Source organism: Nycticebus coucang, chromosome 5 (assembly GCF_027406575.1).
Source record: "Nycticebus coucang isolate mNycCou1 chromosome 5, mNycCou1.pri, whole genome shotgun sequence".
In the NCBI taxonomy this organism is placed as follows: Eukaryota; Metazoa; Chordata; class Mammalia; order Primates; family Lorisidae; genus Nycticebus; species Nycticebus coucang.
In genome coordinates, this window is record NC_069784.1 from 7,855,050 (window position 1) to 7,877,274 (window position 22,225).

At 39.1% G+C, this 22,225-nt stretch overlaps 1 protein-coding gene across 2 annotated transcripts in view; it reads right to left on the minus strand.

Moving 5' to 3' along the window:
- The window catches only part of ERICH3 (glutamate rich 3), a 125,933-nt gene that overhangs the window by 85,073 nt on the left and 18,635 nt on the right, over nucleotides 1-22,225 (minus strand). For both annotated transcript variants that reach the window (XM_053592748.1, XM_053592747.1), the window contains exons 2-5: nucleotides 16,700-16,793; nucleotides 13,875-14,000; nucleotides 10,410-10,481; nucleotides 8,064-8,192 (exon numbers count right to left, since the gene is read on the minus strand). In XM_053592748.1, the coding sequence (XP_053448723.1) occupies nucleotides 8,064-8,192; nucleotides 10,410-10,481; nucleotides 13,875-14,000; nucleotides 16,700-16,793 (421 nt within the window). The remainder of the gene's footprint in view (nucleotides 1-8,063; nucleotides 8,193-10,409; nucleotides 10,482-13,874; nucleotides 14,001-16,699; nucleotides 16,794-22,225) is intronic.

Here is a 22,225-nt window from a genome sequence, read left to right on the forward strand (position 1 = left end):
CAGGCCTCAGTTTTGGCCAATACTATGTGAGCAGAAGTGGTACAGGACACATCCAGATCATACCCTTAGAGAAAAGAAGTGTGCTCTCAACTTTCCCTTCCACTCCTTTCCTCGGGCTAAAATATCCGCCTGGTGATCCACCACCTTGGATTATGTGCATAAAGGTAATACCCTACGGCTGGAAGATGAATAACGCAACAGGAGCCTGAGCTTTTAATGACTTTATAGACCAGAGATGACATACCAGGTGAGATCATGTATGTGTTCTGGGATAGGCCCTAAGGTTTAGGGCTTAAGGTTTAAGCCATTGTTATTTGGGGGGGGGGGAGGGCGTCCTCTGTTCATAAACCTATAATACAAACAGCCAAGTAGATTGCCTAGAGAAGTATTTGATTTTAAGAAACAAGAGATAAGCCTGCGTAGACCAAAAAGTAAGGTCTTAAAACCCACACAGAGAAATTAAACTAGAGGCATCTGACCAAGGGAATCAGAATATTCAAAAGAATTCTCTGGAACTCTGTTAAACAACCATGCCTTAAGAAGTTTTGTAAACTGAAGACAAAAACATGAAACAACCTAATGTAGAAATTTAAGAACGTAGGTTACTGCAAACTAGAACATGATCTATTGGCTGTTATGCTCTAAGTTTTACTTTATGAATTTGCATGTGGATATCATTTAGTTAGATGAATGTGGCAGTGGAACGTTTAACTGATTATGTTTTTCTCTAAAAACAAATCTGCACCATTAACTAACAGCTGTGAGCTACAAACTGTTGTAGTTCACATCAGAAGCCACCTTAAATTTGCTATGTTTTAAATTGTTTGTAATATATTTTCTTGGAATAAATATGGCACTGTAGCTTAACAGTCTCGAAACTGCGCCAGAATATGAATTGAAATTGACTACCTGGTGATTACTCAGCTGAGCATTTCTAACTCTTCGTAGAAGATCTCTGAGGGTGAATTTTCCAAGCATCTGCAGAATTAGTTGAAATGACTTTCCACAGCTTTAATGGGAGCAGTGCAGCTAAAAGCCTGTGTGCTGTTTTGAAAGTTTGGGTGCAATCAGCGACCAAGTGCACTAGCATTGCACTGCATGCTTTTCTTACTTAAGAACGTTAAAAGTGGTGCCCTGGGTGTGTGGTTGTAGGAAGGTTTGATTTTTCCTTTTCCAATTGTTGCCTGTGGGGGGCGGGGTGACTTAATTGCTGGTATTTCTCCACAGCTGAGACTTCAACACAGAGTAACTGTTTTCACTAGGGTCGGACAGAGACCAGTTGAAAACAAGACAAGAAACACTTAGCCCCACCACACCAAACAGGTCCCCAGTTTCTCAGCTGTACGGGTCCTCAACAAAGCTCCAGAGGAAAAATCAAATGGTGTAAAACAATCATGGGGCAGAATCAGTGGAAAAACTCTGGTAACATGAATAACCAGAATAGATCAACCCCCCCAAGGAAAGATATGGCAGATGTAACTGAAGATCTCATTCATAAACAGCTGGCCGAGATGTCAGAAATTGAATTCAGAATTTGGATTGCAAACAAGATTAATAAAATGGAGGAAATTTTGGAATTAGAAATTTGAGCAGCAATTCAAAACTCAGAATTAGAAATTCGAGGAGAAATTCAAAAGTTGTCTCAAGAACTTAACGAATTTAAAGACAAGACCACCAAAGATTTTGACGCACTGAAGCAAGAATTTGCAGCCCTTAAGATCTGAAAAATACAGTAGAATCCCTCAGTAACAGAGTACAGCAAGCAGAAGAAAGGATTTCTGACCTTGAAGACAAAGCCTTTGAACGCTCCCAAACTCTCAAAGAGGAAGAGAAATGGAGAGCAAAAATGGATCATTCTCTCAGAGAGCTCTGGGATAATTTAAAGAAGGCCTCATTGGAATCACTGAAAGTGATGAAGTGGCCTCACTAGGCACAGAGGGCCTTCTCCATGAAATTATGAAAGAAAATTTTCCAGACATTCCAAGAGATTCTGAAATTCAGATAGCAGACAGTTTCAGAACCCCAGCATGACTCAATCCGAACAAGACATCCCCCAGGCATATCATAATTAACTTCACTGAAGTTAATATAAAGGAGAAAATTCTGAAAGCAGCCAGACGTAAAAAATCCATTACCTACAAAAGGAACAATATTAGAATGACTGCAGATCTCTCTGCTGAAACCTTTCAAGCAGAAGAGGGTGGTCATCGACTTTTAATCTCCTAAAGCAAAATAACTTTCAATCCTGGATCCTGTATCCAGCTAAACTGAGTTTCATTTATGATGGAGAAATTAAATACTTTAATGACATTCATATGTTGAAGAAATTTGCCATAACCAAACCAGCTCATCAGGATATTCTCAGACCTATCCTCCATAATGACCAGCCCAATCCTCTACCACAAAAGTAAACTCACTCAGAAACTTTTGATCAAACTCCAACTTCCACAGTGGCAAAAGGATTAAAAATGTCCACTGGACTTTTGAAAAACTCAATACCCAAAATTTTACCAGACTTATCAATATTCTCCATTAATGTGAAGGGCTAAAATAGTCCTCTAAAGAGGCACAGGTTAGCTGACTGGATACAAAAACTCAGGCCAGATATTTGCTACATACAAGAGTCATATCTTACCTTAAAAGACAAATATTGACTCAGGGTGAAAGGACAGTTGTCCACATTTCAGACAAATGGTAATCAGAAAAAAGCAGGTGTTGCAATTCCATTTGCAGACACAATAGGCTTTAAACCAACAAAAGTAAGGAAGGATAAGAATGGTCACTTCATATTTATTAAGGGTAATACCCAACACGATGAGATTTCAATTATTAATATTTATGCACCCAAACAGAATGCACCTCAATTTATAAGAGAAACTCTAACAGACATGAGCAACTTGATTTCCTCCAGCTCCATAACAGTCGGAGAATTCAACACTCCTTTGGCAATGTTGGATAGATCCTCCAATAAGAAGCTGAGCAAAGAAATTTTAGATTTAAACCTAACCATCCAACATTTCGATTTAGCAGACATCTACAGAACATGTCATCCCAACAAAACTGAATACACATACTTCGCATCAGCCCATGAAACATACTCCAAAATTGATCACATCTTAGGTCACAAGTCTAACCTCAGTAAATTTAAAGGAATAGAAATTATTCCTTGCATCTTCTCGGACCACCATGGAATAAAAGTTGAACTCAGTAACAACAGGAATCTGCATACTCATACAAAAACATGGAAGTTAAATAACCTTAGGCTGAATGACAGCTGGGTCAGACATGAGATTAAGAAGGAAATTGCCAAATTTTTGGAACAAAACGAAAATGAAGACACGAATTATCAGAACCTCTGGGATACCACAAAGGCAGTCCTAGGAGGGAAATTTATATTACTGCAAGCCTTCCTCAAGAGAATGGAAAGAGAGGAAGTTAACAACTTAATGGGACATCTCAAGCAACTAGAAAAGGAAGAACATTCCAGCCCCAAACCCAGTAGAAGAAAAGAAATAACCAAACATAGAGCAGAATTAAATGAAATTGAAAACAAAAGGATTATACAACAGATCAATAAATCAAAAAGTTGGTTTTTTGAAAAGATCAATAAAATAGATAAACCTTTGGCTAACCTAATCAGGAAAAAAAGAGTAAAATCTCTAATCTCATCAATCAGAAATGACAAAGACGAAATAACAACAGACTCCTCAGAAATTAAAAAAATCCTTAATGAATATTACAAGAAACTTTATTCTCAGAAATATGAAAATCTGAAGGAAATTGACCAATACTTGGAAGCACGTCACCTTCCAAGACTTAGCCAGAATCAAGTGGAAATGTTGAACAGGCCAATATCAAGTTCTGAAATAGCATCAACCATACAAAATCTCCCTAAAAAGAAAAGCCCAGGACCAGATGGCTTCATGTCAGAATTCTACCAAACCTTTAAAGAGGAATTAGTACCTATATTACTCAACCTGTTCCAAAATGTAGAAAAAGAAGGAAGACTACCCAACACACATTCTATGAAGCAAACATCACCCTGATCCCCAAACTAGGAAAAGACCCAACAAGAAAAGAAAATTATACACCAATATCACTAATGAATATAGATGTAAAAATACTCAATAAGATCCTAACAAACAGAATCCAGCAACACATCAAACAAATTATACATTATGACCAACTCGGTTTTGTCCCAGAGTCTCAAGGCTGGTTAAATATATGCAAATCTATAAGTATAATTCAACACATAAACATTAAAAAACAAAGACCATAATATTCTTTCGATTGATTCAGAAAAAGCTTTTGATAATATCCAGCATCCCTGCATGATCAGAACACTTAAGAAAACTGGTACAGAAGGGACATTTCTTAAACTGATAGAGGCCATCTATAGCAGACCCACAGCCAATATTGTATTGAATGGAGTTAAATTGAAATCATTTCCACTCAGATCAGGAACCAGACAAGGCTGCCCATTGTCTCCACTGCTCTTTAACATTGTAATGGAAGTTTTAGCCATTGCAATTAGGGAAGAAAAGGTGATCAAGGGTATCCATATAGGGTCAGAAGAGATTAAATTTTCGCTCTTCGCAGATGATGTGATTGCATATCTGGAAAACACCAGGGATTCTACTACAAAACTCTTAGAAGTGATCAAGGAATACAGCAGTGTCTCAGGTTACAAAATCAACATTCATAAATCGGTAGCCTTTATATATACCAACAACAGTTAAGCTGAAAAAACAGTTAAGGACTCTATTCCATTCACAGTAGTGCCAAAGAAGATGAAATATTTGGGAGTTTATCTAACAAAGGACATGAAAGATCTCTATAAAGAGAACTATGAAACTCTAAGAAAAGAAATAGCTGAAAACATTAACAAATGGAAAAACATACCATGCTCATGGCTGGGAAGAATCAACATTGTTAAAATGTCCATACTACCCAAAGCAATATACAATTTTAATGCAATCCCTATTAAAGCTCCACTGTCATACTTTAAAGATCTTGAAAAAATTATACTTCGTTTTATATGGAATCAGAAAAAACCTCGAATAGCCAAGACATTACTCTGAAATAAAAACAAAGCAGGAGGAATCATGCTACCAGACCTCAGACAATACTATAAATCAATAGTGATCAAAACAGCATGGTAGTGGCATAAAAATGGAGAAGTAGGTGTCTGGAACAGAATAGAAAACAAAGAGATGAATCCAGCTACTTACCATTATTTGATCTTTGACAAGCCAATTAAAAACATTCAGTGGGGAAAAGATTCCCTATTTAACAAATGGTGCTGGGTGAACTGGCTGGCAACCTGTAGAAGACTGAAACTGGACTATACTTTTCACATTAACTAAGATAGACTCTCACTGGATTAAAGATTTAAACTTAAGACATGAAACTATAAAAATACTAGAACAGAGTGCAGGGAAAATCCTTGAAGAAATCGGTCTAGGTGTGTATTTTATGAAGAGGACCTCCTGGGCAATTGAAGCAGCTTTAAAAATACACTACTGGGACCTGAACAAACTAAAAAGCTTCTGCACAGTCAAGATCACAGTAAGTAAAGCAAGAAAACAGCCCTCAGAATGGGAGAGGATATTTTCAGTCAATGTCTCTCACAAAGGTTTAATAACCAGAATCCACAGAGAACTCAAACATATAAGCAAGAAAAGAACAAGTGATCCCATTGCAGTTTGGGCAAGGGACTTGAAGAGAAACTTCTCTGATGAAGACAGGTGCACGGCCTACAGACATATGAAAAAACGCTCATCATCCTTAACCATCAGAGAAATGCAAATCAAAACTACTTTGAGATATCATCTAACTCCAGTAAGATTAGCCCATATCACAAAATCCCAAGACCAGAGATGTTGGCGTGGATGTGGAGAAAAGGGAACACTTCTACACTGCTGGTGGGAATGCAAATTAATACATTCCTTTTGGAAAGATGTTTGGAGAAACCTTAGAGATCTAAAAATAAATCTGCCATTCAACCCTATAATTCCTCTACTAGGTATATATACCCAGAAGATGAAAAATCACATTATAACAAAGATATTTGCACCAGAATGTTTATTGCAGCCCAATTCATAATTGCTAAGTCATGGAAAAATCCCAAGTGCCCATCAATCCACGAATGGATTAATAGATTGTGGTATATGTACACCATGGAATATTATACAGCCTTAAAGAAAGATGGAGACTTTACCTCTTTCATGTTTACATGGATGGAGCTGGAACATATTCTTCTTAGTAAAGTATCTCAAGAATGGAAGAAAAAGTATCTAATGTACTCAGCCCTACTATGAAACTAATTTATGGCTTTCACATGAAAGGTATAACCCAGTTATAACCTAAGACTATGGGGAAGGGGGAGAGGGAGGGGAAGGACCGGGGAGGAAGGGCGGAGAGATGGTGATTGGTGGGATTACACCTGTGGTGCATCTTACAAGGGTACATGTGAAACTTAGTAAATGTAGAATATAAACGTCTTAACACAATAACTAAGAAAATGCCAGGAAGGCTATGTTAACCAGTGTGATGAAAATGTGTCAAACGGTCTATAAAACCAGTATATGGTGCCCCATGATCGCATTAATGTACACAGCTATGATTTAATAATAAGAAAAAAGAAATTTAAAAAAGAAAAAGTGAACGGAAAAACCCCAAAAGGATTACTATCTTCATCTCAGTAGCACTCGGATATCAGGAGTCAAATTTAACAGAAATGTATCCAAGCTCACAAAACAAAAAAAAGGGGACTTGAATTTCTGTAAAATGGGAACTACAATTCCAAGATCACAGTAGGAATCCCGTAAGGTGTCAAAGAAGCATCAGGGTGACCAAGTGAGGGATCCCGGCTTACCAGGGAGAAAGGCTTTTCAAATGCTGGTGTCAGTGTTTCCCATAATTTTTAAATTACTTTCCCACTCCTGCCACATTAAAATTTCCAGGATAAATCATAAACGATTTAATGAAGGTGTTCAGCTGGAAAATTGAAAAGAAAGCCTTTTGAGAGCTTTTTCCTCTCTGAAACAGGTGGGAAGACAGAAAACAGCACCTGATGGTTTCTTTTGTTTCACCCGGGTTAAGCTTTTGAGTCTAGTGAATTCACCGTCCAATAAAGAATCTGTATATACACACACTCAAATCAAACCTGGAAATAAGCTAGCAACAAAGAGAAGACAGTTGCTTTTCATTCCTTGGAGCTGTTCATCAGGAAATGTCAAAACATATTTACCTTTTGAAAAATGTCAAAGCTAAATGTTATATGTGATGAACCAACTTCAACGAACTGCGAAAGCATTGCAATTTCTCCATAAATATTTTGCAGTTCAAAAAAATGTTCATGCTTACAAGGAAATATATTGATATTACACCGCACAAAGCAAGAATAAAGATGAAACCAAGCAATGTGGGTAGAACGTAAACCATCAACTTGCAAATATTTGACAAATCTTTTTCTGTATATTATTTCAAGGTACCTTCTCTTCCTTCAAGCAAATACCACCTCTAGGTGATACATGGATCAAGCTGGAATAAAATATCAGTGTGCCATTTCATCAGCTAGAATTTCTGTGCATCTAGTTATATTTATCTTAGAGACTGGCACATAATTTCGATGAAAGAAGCTCAGATATTAGGATCTAGCCCAACATTCCACACAGTACCACTGAATTTGTGCAGAGAAGGTAGAAGGAACAGCTAGAGCAAAATGCAGAGGTCAGGAAACAGAATGTGTGGTGTAGGGTTCTAAATGTCACGGGAAAGAGTCTGGACTTTTCAATAGGCAACACACAGCCAAGAAAGTTATGTAAGTAACATAAATGATCTGCCACATGAAGAAAACTATTCTAGCAGGAACAAGCAAAATGGATTTGCAGTATTGATATTGATTAGAGATGAGACATTCAGTAGAGACCATGTTTCATTCGGTAGGACTCGGAGGATTACGCAGACACGTTCCCAGACGGCATTCTTTCTGAGATTAATAAGCAATCATAAATTAATTAGCTGGGAAACTGCATGACAAACTGTTTACTATGACTCACCAGTGCTAATGGACTGGAATGTCCTTCATCAACCAGAACCTTTTGGCCACGATTAGTCCTTGGGCCAAGTGGGGGGCGGGGAGATAGGCTTGGCATGTTATCTTCAATAAACCGTCTTGTGTTTTCTCCCTAGAATAAGAAAGTGATTTAGCAAATAGATGCATAGTTAGTAATCTAAGTTTGATTAGTGCCTAGCTTATCAAAGATACTGCTACGTGTATGGCTTAGGAACTCCATTGTCACTTCTGTCAAGAATGTTACATTGGAGGACTGCCCTGGTATAGGGAGAAAGTTTCCACAGCTGGTAAGGAGCAGAGATGCCAGTCTGCTGTAGCTGTACTCAAAGAAATAGCTATATAAGGAGGGTGTCCTCAGTTTTAGCAATAATATTTGGGAACTTGCCTTAAGCAGATCATTACCAAAGAGGCCTGCTATTCTTCACTACTCTCTTCAGTAGACAATGAGAAAGTAGTAATTTTGTATTTTAGAAAAATAATGAAATAATACCAGCAAGCACAAAGAATTTCATATTAAATGAAAAGGAATCTAAAATATATCTTGCATTAATTGCAGCTATAAAGTTGAAATTGTTACAAATAAAAATCATCTGAGAAGGATCAGGAGGCTCTATAGCAACTCTCTGCCAGTGCCATAGTTTGTCCGTGTACCTAGCTCAGGGCATCTGGTGTGCTGGGCAGGCGTGAAGAAAGCATAGACCTAACAGCGGATGCAGCTTCAGGTAGTCTGAATCACTCTTTATTTCCAGGCACCATTTTTCTCCGTCAACATTTGAGCAGATAAATTTTAGAATCCATGATTCAGTCCTTGATGTGGGACAATATCAGCAAAGTTGAATTAACCACAAATGTCTACACACCCTTTGATCTTGAAAAACTGACCCATCTTCTGTCATTTAATAACACTTTTGTAACAAGATTATCTTTTGACCCTGATAAAACAGACTTGAGTCTATCAGGCAACCGGGAAAAAATCCTGTCTTTTATGGCAGGTTACTCTATAGAAACTTTACAAATATCCATCAATTTACAATCACAAAAATGTGGAAACAGCCTAAATGCCCACCAACCCAGGAATGAATTAACAAGCTGTGGTGTATGTATACCATGGAATACTATTCAGCCATTTAAAAATATGGAGACTTTACATCTTTTGTATTAACCTGGATGGAGGTGGAACACATTCTTCTTAGTAAAGCATCACAAGAATGGAGAAGCAAGCATCCAATGTACTCAATTCTAATATGAAGGCAGCAGATGAGCTAATACAAGGTGGGGGGTAGGAGAATAAGTGATTGGGAAGAGGGGAGAAGGAAGAGGGATGGGGGGGTCATGGTGTATGTCACACCTCTTGGGGGCGGGACACAATTACAAGAGGGACTTTACCTACAACTGCAATCAGTGTAACATAATTCTATGTACCCTCAATGAACCCAAAAAATAAAAAAAGAAAGTGTTTTTTCCTTCATTAAATCATAACTATGTACATTAATGCATTTATGGGGTACAATGTGCTGATTTGATATACAATGTGGAATGCTTACATCTAATTGATTAGCATAACCATCTTCTTACTGATTGGTTGTGGTAAGTCATTTATACTCTTAATAGTTTTGAAATGTATCATTGCGTCATGAACGTTAGGTAAGGTCCCCTTAATACCCTCTCTCCTCCTGATCTCCCCCCTCCCTCTCCCTCCCTCTTCCTTGTTCCTTCTTTCTGGACTATAATTATGTTTTTCCATTCATATAAATGTGCAGGGGATCATATACTGATTTCATAGTAGTATTGAGTACATTGGATTCATTTTTTTCCCATTCTTGAGATACTTTACTAAGAAGAATATGCACCAGCTCCATCCAGGTAAACATAAAAGATGTGAGGTCTCCATCTTTTTATGGTTGTATAGTATTCCATGGTGTACATATAACACAATTTGTTAATTCACTCATGGGTAGATGGGCATTCGGACTGCTTCCATGACGTGGCAATTATGAATTGGGCTACAGTAAACATTCTGGTGCAAATGTCTTTGCTGTGAAATGATTTTTGATCATCTGGGTATATACCTAATAGAGGAATTGCAGGATTAAACAGTAGGTCCACTTTTAGTTCTGTTAGTATTCTCCAAACTTCTTTCCAAAAAGGCTGCAATCCTCAAAAGAAAGTTTTGGGGAAAAAAATGATAAGCTAAGATTTCAGCTTGATGGAAGCATCATTTGACCTCAGCTACCCAAAAGTAAGGTACCCCAGGGAACTTGAATAGTATCATTGGCTTTTGAAATCATAAACTATTATTATGAATTAAAACAGTCACATGACACCTTACCTTAAATCTCTGAATTCTCTCCTTTTTTGTTAAAGTCTCCAATTTCTTTTTTACTTCCAGCTGATGGTAACGCTAAGCATACAGGAAGGAATGAAGAAGAGAATCATATCAGTTATAGCAAAGAATTTTTTAGAGGAAAATAAGCCCAATAGTTAGCTATTAATATATTCCCAATTACCCCCCTTATCATTAAAATGAAGAAGAATCACCTGTATCAGTGTTCCAATGGGACTATAAGTTGGTACAACTATTTGGAAATCCAATTCTGAACATATAGTAGGCAGTTGAAAGTGTTTATAATCTTTAGCCAGTAAGGCTGAGTAATAATTTTTAAAAAGTGTTTCATGCACCAAGATGATGTCTGAAAGTTTTTTTGTTTTTGTTTTTGTTTTTTCTCCACAGCAAATAATACAGATGCCATATAAACGATGAGGAGAAGGATCACAATTGGGCACACCCATAGATGAAATAAAATGCAATCAACCTTTAAAAAAAAAGGTTCCTAAAGATTGTCTTTAAAAATGGACAACGCACATAGTGCAGGAAAAGAGCAGGATCCGAACCATCACAGAAATACAATTTCATCGATCAAGCTCACAGTGTGCCTGTCCCTACGCTAGGAAACTTCTTCCCATATCTCATTTCTTCTTCAACAACTCTACTTGCCAAAGCAATCCCATGTTATAAACAAACCACCAAGGCAGAGAATCATAAACTTGCCGTGGGTCCTACGTCTGTCAGCTTTAGAGCCTGGAGTGTTCGCAGTTATCTCTGAAAGGAGGAATTCTATGTGGTTATTTCCCTTTGTTAGGCTTTTTGTATATTTACCAGATTTTCTATAATACACTACTCTATACTTTAAAAATGAACCTCACATGAAAACAACTTGCTTGCCGTTCAGTTTGAAATTATTCAGATAAATTTGCAAGTGTTTTATTGATTGGTCCTTTGAGAACACGCTTTTCTTCAGTTCTTGACTCACTTCTGCTGCCTTTGGGACCCCGAAGACTCAACCATTTCCCCACTAAGTAGCACTTCCCTTTCCTCTCTCCCTTCTTCCAGTCACTGATTTATCCCCAAACTATTAAATTCATGATCAACCACCTTCTATTTTCCATTGATATCCAACTCACTGCAGCCACCCCCGCCATACACACACACACCATTGAGCCCCCTCACTACCCCTGAACTCTTGCTGCCACCAACGCCTTTGTCTTCTGGGTCTGCCTGGATTTCCATTTTTCCTAGTGCTCTCCTTATGACCCCTGCAGCTTGTGACAGCCTCCTGGCTTCTAGGGCACTATTTTATCAAGGGTGTTTTTCACCCCTTCGAAGGTTCCTTTCCAGCTCAGTCTTTGTTCCTGATCTCCCATGGTGCACGCACACCCGGCCAGGCTAGAAGAGTTGTCCTGGGCCCCTTCTCCCCTCGACGCCCCCTTCAGCAGCTTCAGTTTTGCTCCCTCTCCACTCTCTCTGTAGACAGCTGCGTCTCCCAGCATCACCACTGCCGCCATTAGCCTCCACCCGTTGGCAACAGCTCCCTAATTGATCTCCCACCTCCAATCTTTTCCAGCTCATTAATCCATCTTCCACATTTTTAGCAACATCATCTTTCTAAAACAGCTCTGCTCATTTATTTCACTCCCCTGCTGACAGAATGTCTTATTGCCTCATCACCTACACTCCAAACTTAGTTGGGAATTGAAGGCTTTCCAGAAACTGGGCCCCAACCTATTTATTGGGTAATGTCACTTCCTGCCACTCCTTCTGGTCAACCCACTGTGCGGTCCACCCTGGGGAGTCTTCCTTTACATCCACAGTGTCCTCTCTCACCTCTGCAACCTCCTGCCTCTGGATGCCTTGTTCACGTTTTCATGGGAACTCTCAGTCTTCAAGGCGCCGTTCACAAAGCAGGACCTACTCACCTTCCTCCGACTCCCACAGGGGGAAGCCGTCCTTCCCTTATTTTCTGAACTTGCTCTGTCTGTTGCTCTCTTCTAGCACGCAATCACTTTCAACAGTATTTTTAAAAAATTATATTTCACAGCTACAACACACAGCCTCATATTGACACATGGTAAGCCTACAATTACCACGTGTTGCATGAGGAATATATGAGTACTAACACAACAATTAGTAAAAAGCATCAGCATAAACTAAATGTGAGACAAGTGTCACAAACTAAGAGAAATCGTTTGTTCTGTGGTATTATACTATGTACATCTTATAATTATAATGCATTCTGTTATATGCAAAGATTATATTATTTAGTATATTACGTATTAACATTTATCTAAGATATTTATCTCAAATTTTAAGAACACACAATGATTCTTAAATAATAGCATATTTTATAGTTATAATATCTCACAGTGTTTCACTTGTATTACATTCTGGAAAACTGGACTTCAAGGATCAAGGCTAACATTGAACTCAATGCCTGTTCATTATGTTTTAAACTAGGTCTAAATTAATTTTATGCTGCACTATTTGTTTCTTAGCAGAGTTGTTAAGTTGCAACTAACACTTATAACCTAGTGAATCTGGGGGCCATAAACAACGATTCTATGCTATTTGTACACCTGCGATAAAACACAAAATGAATTCCTAAATTAACAGATTATTCACACCTTCAGTGAGCATCCCACTGGCTCACTAGAATGGTAGCATAATAATAAATATTTTCAGTGGCGTTACACTTAGTATTGGTTTACTGATGATTCTATAGTTGTTCATAAATGTTTACTGCACTTATAGGTCAATGGTTTTAAGAGCCAAGTTTTCTGATTTATTGCTCTATAGTCAAGCCAAGAAGCGACACATTTTTTCACAGAGATTAAAATGGTGTTGATGCTTGAAACTACAAGTTCTATGGAGCAAGGCTGAAATAATTTATCAAATTAGCTAGATATCCCATAAAAAATGCCCGGTCTGATTTAAAAAAAATAAAAGAAGTTGTTGATGCTTGGGTTGTGAATCTCTGTTGACCAATGTGTCCTAGAGTAGGAGGGACAACAGATGTTAACATGCCTATTCCTTGAAACTTAACATACGGCTGAGCTTCAGAGCCTTCAAAGAATAACAGATTTGAAATAATTCATGGCAGTGGAATTACTGATATTTAAACAGATGTCACTTTTTTTTTTTTAGCAAATGAAAATTGAGGTACAGATGGTGAGGGCTGGTATGTTTTAGAGTGGCCATTGTGGATTAAAAATCTACATTTGGAAAATTAAATACCACAAAATATATAATGCTGTCCATATTTTTTCCCCCCACTGAAATGAGGAATAGCTTACACTCGCTTTCTGGCTCTTAGCTACCCAGAGATACACAGAGTGTTTCTTTATTCCACTTCCTTTTTAACAAAATATAGGAAAAATTCCTTGGCTTCTGGATATAAAAATGTTATTAGTTATTATATTAAAAAATATCAGTTATAAAGAAAATAGTAAATATCTGTACCTCCATATCAAGAACCTTATGGAAAATAGCCTGGGCTAAGCACTCCCGGATATATTTTTGGTGATCTCGCTTCATGATATTTAGTTTGTATTCTCTTTCAGAAAGTATTCTTCCACTTCTTGTGATCTGTCATGAGAAAATAAAAGAAATATAAAGTGGAAATGTGAGGCTACCAAAAAAAAGCGGCCGGTAGCCAGGGAGGGAGGAGAAAAGAGAGAAGGAAGGGAGAGCCCTGCAGGATCTCCTAAGCCTCCCAGAGGAGACCACTGTAGCTGATAAACTTGCCCTTTTAATGAATATTTCATACAGCAAAAAAGAGAAAGGCAGGCTCCTATAGCCATCGCTGTGAAAACACACGCGGGTGGTGCGCTTGACGTTTAAAGCAAGGTTTTCATTAGAGCAACACTTTTCCTTTGACGGAACCCAGGTATTCCTTTCATTTCCCTTTTTGAACACTTTCTGGGGAGAAGGGAGAGGGGTGCTTCCCTGAGACGATGGGCAGGAACGGTGACTCCAGGACTGGTGACGGCACAGGACACACCCTGAAGGGTGAACACACCAGCTGCAGGGGGCCTCGTCAGTTCACTGTAAAAATAATTGGTTTCCTTACTTTGTTTTCCCGCTGTTTTTTCTTCTTCTGCTCTCCAGCCCAGAATGTAATTTAATTTGTTGCGATTCAGAACTTTACATATTACGCGGTACTATAGATAGAAAGTATTCAATATTGGTTTCAATTGGTATCATTGTGAATCCTGGTAGGGGCCGTTTCTCTATTTTATTTACCTTTTTTTCCTTTACTTGTGGGCATTTTAGTTATATTTTTCTGTCTCCTATAAACAGAAGCTATTAACTTCCTGAATTGTTCATCTTCTTGTTTTCCATTTATTTAAACCTTGCTCTTCTCGTCAGGTTTAATTCCAGGCATATATTTCTTGATACTTTTATACTTAGGTTTGCTAACTGTACTTTTTAAAAAACACTATTGTTGCAATTTATTGGACTATTGATACCACCCAGACTTGTTCTACAAATGATGGGTTTTTTAATAAATACATATATTTCAGTGGAAGAAAGAGGCATGGTGATAGAAAGTGCCTGGAATTGCAAATAAGGCAGTTAGACTTTGTATGTGTTATCCATGGACTCTCATGTCCTATGTGTCAAGTTCGGGGAAAATGTTTTAACATCCTGACGGCCACTGCCTTGTCATTTCTATCTTTTCTCTGAGATTGTATCTGATCTCCCCCCAACAAGATTGGAAGCCGCTATAGGGCAGAGGTTCTTAAACTTGACCTGGCATTGGAATCACCTAGAGGGCTTGTTGGAAAACCGACAAACCCTACACTTGAGCTTCTGAGTCACTAGGTTTGGGGCAGGTCTCTCACATTTTGTGAACCTCTAACAAGTTCCCAGGTGATGCTGGTGGAGGGACTGTATCTGAAGCACCGCTCTAGACAAAAGACTGTATTTTCCTTATCTGAGTTTCCATGCACATCACCAGGATTCCATAAGTGCTTTTTAATGGTGCTGGTAAGTAAATACAAAGCCCTTCCCATTTCTACATGGAGCTTGCACCCTGTTGTCCAAAGCAGTGATGTTAACAGTAACAATAAATACAACACCCATTTATCACACTCCTCTAACTGCCACAACAACTCCAAGGGGCCAGACACAGGGCTCACACCTTGTAATCCCAGCATTTTTAGGAAGTTGGGGTCGGAGGATCACTTGAGGCCAGGAGTTGGAGACCAGCCTGAGCAAGAACAAAACAATCCCCCCACCCCGTCTCTACAAAAAATACAAAAATCAGCTTGGAGTGGCGGCACATGGCTATAGTCCCAGGTACTCGGGAGGCTAGGGCAAGAAGATCACCTGATCCCAAGAGTTAGAGGTTGCAGTGAGCTATGACAATGGCTCTGTGCTCCAGCCTGGGTGACGAGGCAACACCCTGTCCCCCCACCAAAAATAAAAGATTCTGAGGACTGGTTATCATTATCCTCATTTCACAGTTGAAGAAGTTGGGGCTGAAAAAGTTAAGAAAGTGATTTGGTCACGATTCTAAGTCTTATAAAAGGCACAGCCAAGTTTCAGCCAATTCTGTTCTGAGATCTATCAGCTAGAGTGCCAAGCACATAAACAACAATTAGAAACTCCGTGTATGTCCTTTCAACACCATGGCAACAATGGTTAAGGAAACCCACTGTGTTTTAAGAAGCTAAACAGCTAACAGACTTTCTATAACCACACCCCTTCCCTTCGGTGAAAAACTATGATGTTTTTAAAAGTTTTTCACATAATATACATTTAGGGGAATAGAAATTTTGAGAAAAGAACACTTTTTGAAGGTATATCTATAAACCATCACAGGAAATAAAAACTTTTAAATATTCATGGGGAAACGCTTAACCTGTTCACATCTGCCATGCCATATTCTGTGAACATAAAAAACAGTATTTTTTTTTCTGAAGACTGTAGTATTCTCTGTCTTCAATCCCTAACACTTTCTCGCTCACAGAACATGTTCAATATATATGCATTGAATGAATGAATAAAAATAATGAAATAATGCTGTTGAAAACTCAAAGGGACTTTTCCTCAATCACTTGCAAGTTTCCTCAGCGGTCAGGGTGAACTGTCTTCCCATCTTTTGAAACAGCCTCAAATAGATAACTTGGAACTTTAGAAAGGAAGTCATCTTTCTAAAATGGGGAGGGGAAGGAGGTCACTGATTAGTTCAAAGAAAAAAACCTGTAAAAGTAGGAAGTTACTGGACTTATTGAAACAAGAAGGTGAGTGGAAAGGGGCCAGCCCTGCACAAGTCTTACCAGCCCCGATCTCAAGAGATGCCGCCTTATCCTCATATTGTTGAAATATCCAGCTAGGTGTTTATCGGTAAGGCTATCATATGCTTCAAGTAATCTGAAATAGAAAAATAAAACCATGAGGTTTTAGGAATGGTGCTTGACAACCAAGGCAATTCTTAACTTTGTCATCCTCAAACTGTGCCTAATGATTCACTCATACATCCAGCCCGTCCTTCACGAAGGTGTTTAATTAACATGTATTGAGCGCTTACTGTTTTCAATTCCTTACAGTAAGAACTGGAGTATAGTTCCAGTATATAGTGTGGAAACAGACTATAAGATATAGTCTTACTATAACCCTGTAAGATCCTGAGTTACATTTTACATCCCACCATTAATTAAATTTAATTAAACAATTAAATCAGGAGGAAAAGATCTAATAATAGAAATATGCAAAAAGGCATGGGCGCACAGTGAGGCAGCTGCCAGCTCCACTTGTCAGAAAAGGCTTTGCAAGGGAGGATGAAAAACAGGGGCTCCTTCAGTGAGCTCTTCAGCCTCTCCTTCTATACACCAAACTCTGGTAACTCAAACTTACCCGCTCTCTCTCATGTCCAGAATGCAACTCAGTCGTCCCTCTCCTGTGAAGGGCCTTGATGCACCTGCCAGCCTGGGGATAACACCTGTGACGTACAAACATCTCTTCTCCCAGGAAGACTTTCCCACTATGTACTATGTTTTGTCATTTTCTACCCCTCCCTGTAAGATCCTGAGTTACATTTTACATCCCACCATATGTAATTGTTTATTTCTTAGGCTCTTCTACTAGATTTAAAGGCCAAAATACTGCATTATTCTTGGTATCCCCTCTGACAGTATTGGTTGTGTACCTGAATAAAAATGTATCCAATAAATAAAACAATTTTGTTTGGGAGTGGTCTGACATTCTAAGTTTAAGCTCAGCATTTTTGAAGTGTTAACTTTCTCATATTTATCTAGACAGTTTCATTAATTCCAGATCCAGAACCAAAAAATAAATTTATAGATCACTTTTTGTTTTTAGGGTCTTTTAAGAGATAAAAGAGGAGAAATTGGTTCCTTAATTGCATGCCATACCTTAGTAGATGGTCAATCTAAGTCTATAAATCAAGGTTGAGTGGTATTTTCTCCATTTTAATGTATTCTGCAGTGAATGTATGAAACCACAGCTGGTATGGAACCTGGTATTTTCTATGTTTTTTCAATATGATAAACCAAGACAGCTACTAAGTGACTAAAGGGTGGAGAGTGTGTACAGCGTGGATATGCTGGACAAAGTGAGAATTTACATCTGGGGCAGGACGGAACAGGAAGGCATGAGATTTCATCAGACGGCTCAGAATGGCGTGCCATTTAAAACTTACAAATAGTTTATTACTGGAATTTTCCATTTACTATTTTTGGGCTACAGTTGACCACAAGTAATTGAAAACAGAAAGTGAACCTTTAGATAAAGGGAGCTATTTTGTGTGTGGGGTGTGTGTGTGTAGACAGAGAGAGGAGGGGGAGAAAAAGAGAGAGACACAAAGAGACAGCCCACAGAAAGAGAGAACACGCAAACCTCCACATAGCCCTGCAGTAAAGCTGCCTTTTATCAAAATGCCTACCCTGCTAAACCTGCAACAAAGTTTTACAATCTGTACATTTTGTGAGCAGCTTATCTTTCACTTATTGCAAGACCAGAGCAAAGACTCATATTAGAGAATCAAGTAAATGTCATTAGCAACCATTTTATTTAGCTGTTTGCACGGCTTTAATTACATGGAGATGGTATTGGCAACCTCTTCCCATCACTTTTCTCCTTCACAACCCATTGCAGGGAAGTTCCATGCTGTCAAACGGTAAGAAAAGTTTAATTTTGTCCACAAAGGAGACTGGAAAGCAGTTACAAAGCTTAGAAGCCAAAGGGCCACATGAGGGTTGCAGACATATGAACGGCAGCGGAAACCATTATTTCTCTGGGTTTATGTAAAAAGACAACTCAAGAGCTTCAGTAAGGCACACAGAAAACCAGCCCTAGATAATGCTTTGAAACCATCTTTTAAATGAACTGTCTTGGTGTCCTATAGTTCATCAAAGGTTTCCTGTCTCCAAAAGGTCAACATTGTATACCTTACCCTTTCTAAATCTCAGAATATCTTTTCAGCTCCTCATTTCAGAAAGGTGAGCAGGTGTCTCTCAGTCCTAACAATCATGATTCCACAGTTCACAGATTCTTAGGATAAATCATTAGAGTGATATCATCTATACTCTTTTGTCTGTTTTTGAGGCTGAAGTTTAAAAAAGAATCAATAGTTTGGGGAATAGCTGGGAGTGCTAAACCCTGATTAAATGAAGTAGAGTCAAGAAGTTGGACCTCAGCTTCCCTAATGGTTGATAAATTATCCCATCTTCTTTTAATTCAGGCTTTGTAACTTCTTTAATATTGAGGTCCTAATGACAATGCTTAGCCGGGACTGGCAGCACCTCATTTTAATTCTGCTCTCTCTGGCTCTTACTAAATGCACATGTGTGCATGAAGCTCTTGAGGCTTGCTGAAAGGTCGAGTAGGTCCAGTTGGGTTGAAATCTTCGTACACATCTGTGGTCTCACCTTTTCCTATTTAGGAATAAATGCAAGTCCCTTGCTGGGATGCCATTTGTAAAGCAATCCTGTCCACAGCTATCATCATACAACTGGCATTGGCAGGACAGCCGAATAATAACCCTCAGCGTCCATCAAAGCTCAGCTATTTCTTTGCCAGACAATGACCAAACTTTTATAACTGAAACTTTAGATCAACAAATTGTTTAGATCAAAAAATTGTACTAGCATGAACTATATGCAGATTTGGTGACATGGTCAATACAAACATACATTCCTAATGTATACATATCCATGTCAGCCTCCTCTGACCATCAAGGCTCCATGACCAGGGAGGGGACTATATCCCGTGTGGGCCAGAATCTTAGCCACACCATGGCCGGCCTTGCTCAGAAGGATGCAGACAGGCCTGCAGCCTCTCTCCCCATGGACTCAGTTATGTGCTTCACTGACCAAGATGCAGACTTAGGTTAGGAGAGCTTTTCTGATGTGTCCACTGCATTCACTGCCACTTTTCCCTCCACTTTTCTTTTTCTTCTTGTACTTGGCATAACTCTTGGCCAGAGGAGGTCGTCTTGCTCTGGGCTGGGTGATCCTGCCACACCTTGAACACTCCATTCCTTCAGAATGTTCCTCTCTGCATCTGTAACCAAAGCTGGACTTCCCGGTAACACTGCCCCAGTCCTGTGGTCCTCCCCTGATCCCATCCATCAGCAACTCCCTTGGTCACAGGGACCACCAGGCCACTGTGACCATGTTACCCACAGGACGCATTGTTCACACCAAGCCCCACAAGTTGCTGGCCAGACCAGTCTAACGTGTTTGCTTCTTTATTTGATGGACAAGACTATTTACCCATTCCTTGGTCACTGGGTGGGGAAAGACCCACTTTCTGGCTCAACAGAGAGAGAAAAACAGTCCCCCAAGAAACAAAGCAGTCCTGTGTCTCTGCTGACTCCTGTTTCCTCCACTTCAGTGCAAAGCCCACATCTCTTCAGGGCCTGAGGACTAAGAGGAGCCAGCTGAGCTGCTGGGGATGTCACCTTCCCCCCTCCACTTTTCAGCTCTTAACCCTCAACCCCCCTACCTCCCACAGCGTAGACTGTATGTGCTTCATAGTAATAAGTTAATGATTCCTATCAATCCCTCCATCTGGCCCCAAAGAGAGAAAGTCTGTCCCATAGAAACCCCAACTAAAAGGAGAAGTGACATCATAGTTACTAACGCAAACACTTATTGAGTGACTATTTCAGGTCATTCTGCAAGGCACTAGGGGACAGAAATAGCCAGCACACTGCACTCACGGAGCTCACAAGTCTGTGGGGAGACACACGTGTTCAGACTGTGCATGTATGTGCTGGATTCCTTCCGTATCATGAGATTATTCATTCACAAACAGTTACCGAGTGTCTCCGTGTCAGACCCAGTGCCCTGGACTGGGGAAAAGTAGAGTATCATATCTCCTTCTGCAGATTGCAAAGCACTTCCACATACATAGTCCTATTTTGTTTCTTCTAGGCCCTTGGAATTTGCACAGTATCTACTATCACAGCTCTCCTGTCTTCCTATAGTAGAAAGGCTCCAAAACAGGGTTAGTGCTTAATGTGAGTCATCCTAGGAAAAGCTAAGGCAGGCACCATTTCTCCATGGGTCATGCTGGTAGCCCATTTCTTCTGTGCTGAAGCACCCTTTTGCTCTCCTTCCTTTCCCTGTTCTGCCCATCCCACACTGTCTGGCATGTTCCATTAATAAACTCAAATAAAAGACCTCAAAAAGAAGATTCCAGGATGTCACAGGAGTTCCCCTGGAATTGTACCTAGCCTTTCCCTAGTGTCCTCATCTCACTGCCTTTCACTGGAATTTCTTTCACCCATATTTAATCACCTCTTTAGGTGCGTATAATATTCTTCCCCGTATTTCTACTATAAGGTGTAGTATGAAGCTGGGCACCCAGTAAACTGTCAAAAACTCAGCCAATATTTGTTAAGTGAATGAATAAATCAGTTAATGGAAATAAAATACATTGACCCAATTGCTTGATACATAACATTTTTAAATATCCATGTGTGAGGACCCTAATCTTTATTTTCTTTTTTATTTTTTATTTTTTTATTAAATCATAGCTGTGTACATTGATATGATCATGGGGCATCATACACTAGCTTCATATATCATTTGACACATTTTCATCACATTAGGTGTATTCCCACCTAATCTTTCTTTACTTCTGGTTCAGAGTAATAGCTGGAAACAATCTATGACAAAAGAGATTCAAAAGCATTATTTATATGTATGTTAGATTTTTTTAATGCAGAATGTTCCATGTGGATGATCTTACTAACAATGTTAGTTTGGGGCTTTTTGGTTTTATTTATTTTTGTTTTTGTTTTTATGGCCAAATGGTGCTCTTGCATTGTGCTACAAATTGCATTTGAAAAAAAAAAGTTCCCGGGGAGGCAGCAAGATACCTTTTGAGGAAACTTGGAGAAAGACAGATAAAGAAAAATTGACAGAAGGGTCAATTATTTTCCATTCCCTTATAAGAAAACTCTTTGCCAACTAAAATTAGACCATGAGTCACTGTAGCCTGCCACTTTACAGGGGGTGATTGAACTGATAGCATATAAATGATTTTATATTACATTCTTCATTCTTTTTTATTTGCATCCAAACCTGCCAGATCGCAGCAATTATGCGAAATATTGATTTACAATTTCTCTCAGCTTATTCTAACAATGCAACCAGTTGAGAACCATAAGATTATTTTATTTATAGCCTTAATATGATGGTTTGAAGTGACGAGGAAAAACAAGACTGGCCTCCAACTGGGCTGATGGGTTTACAGTGTTCACAGACAAAGCAGCAGGAAATCAGGGCATGGGGGTAGAGGGGCGGTCAGTACATGGGGGACCCACTAAGTTCCAT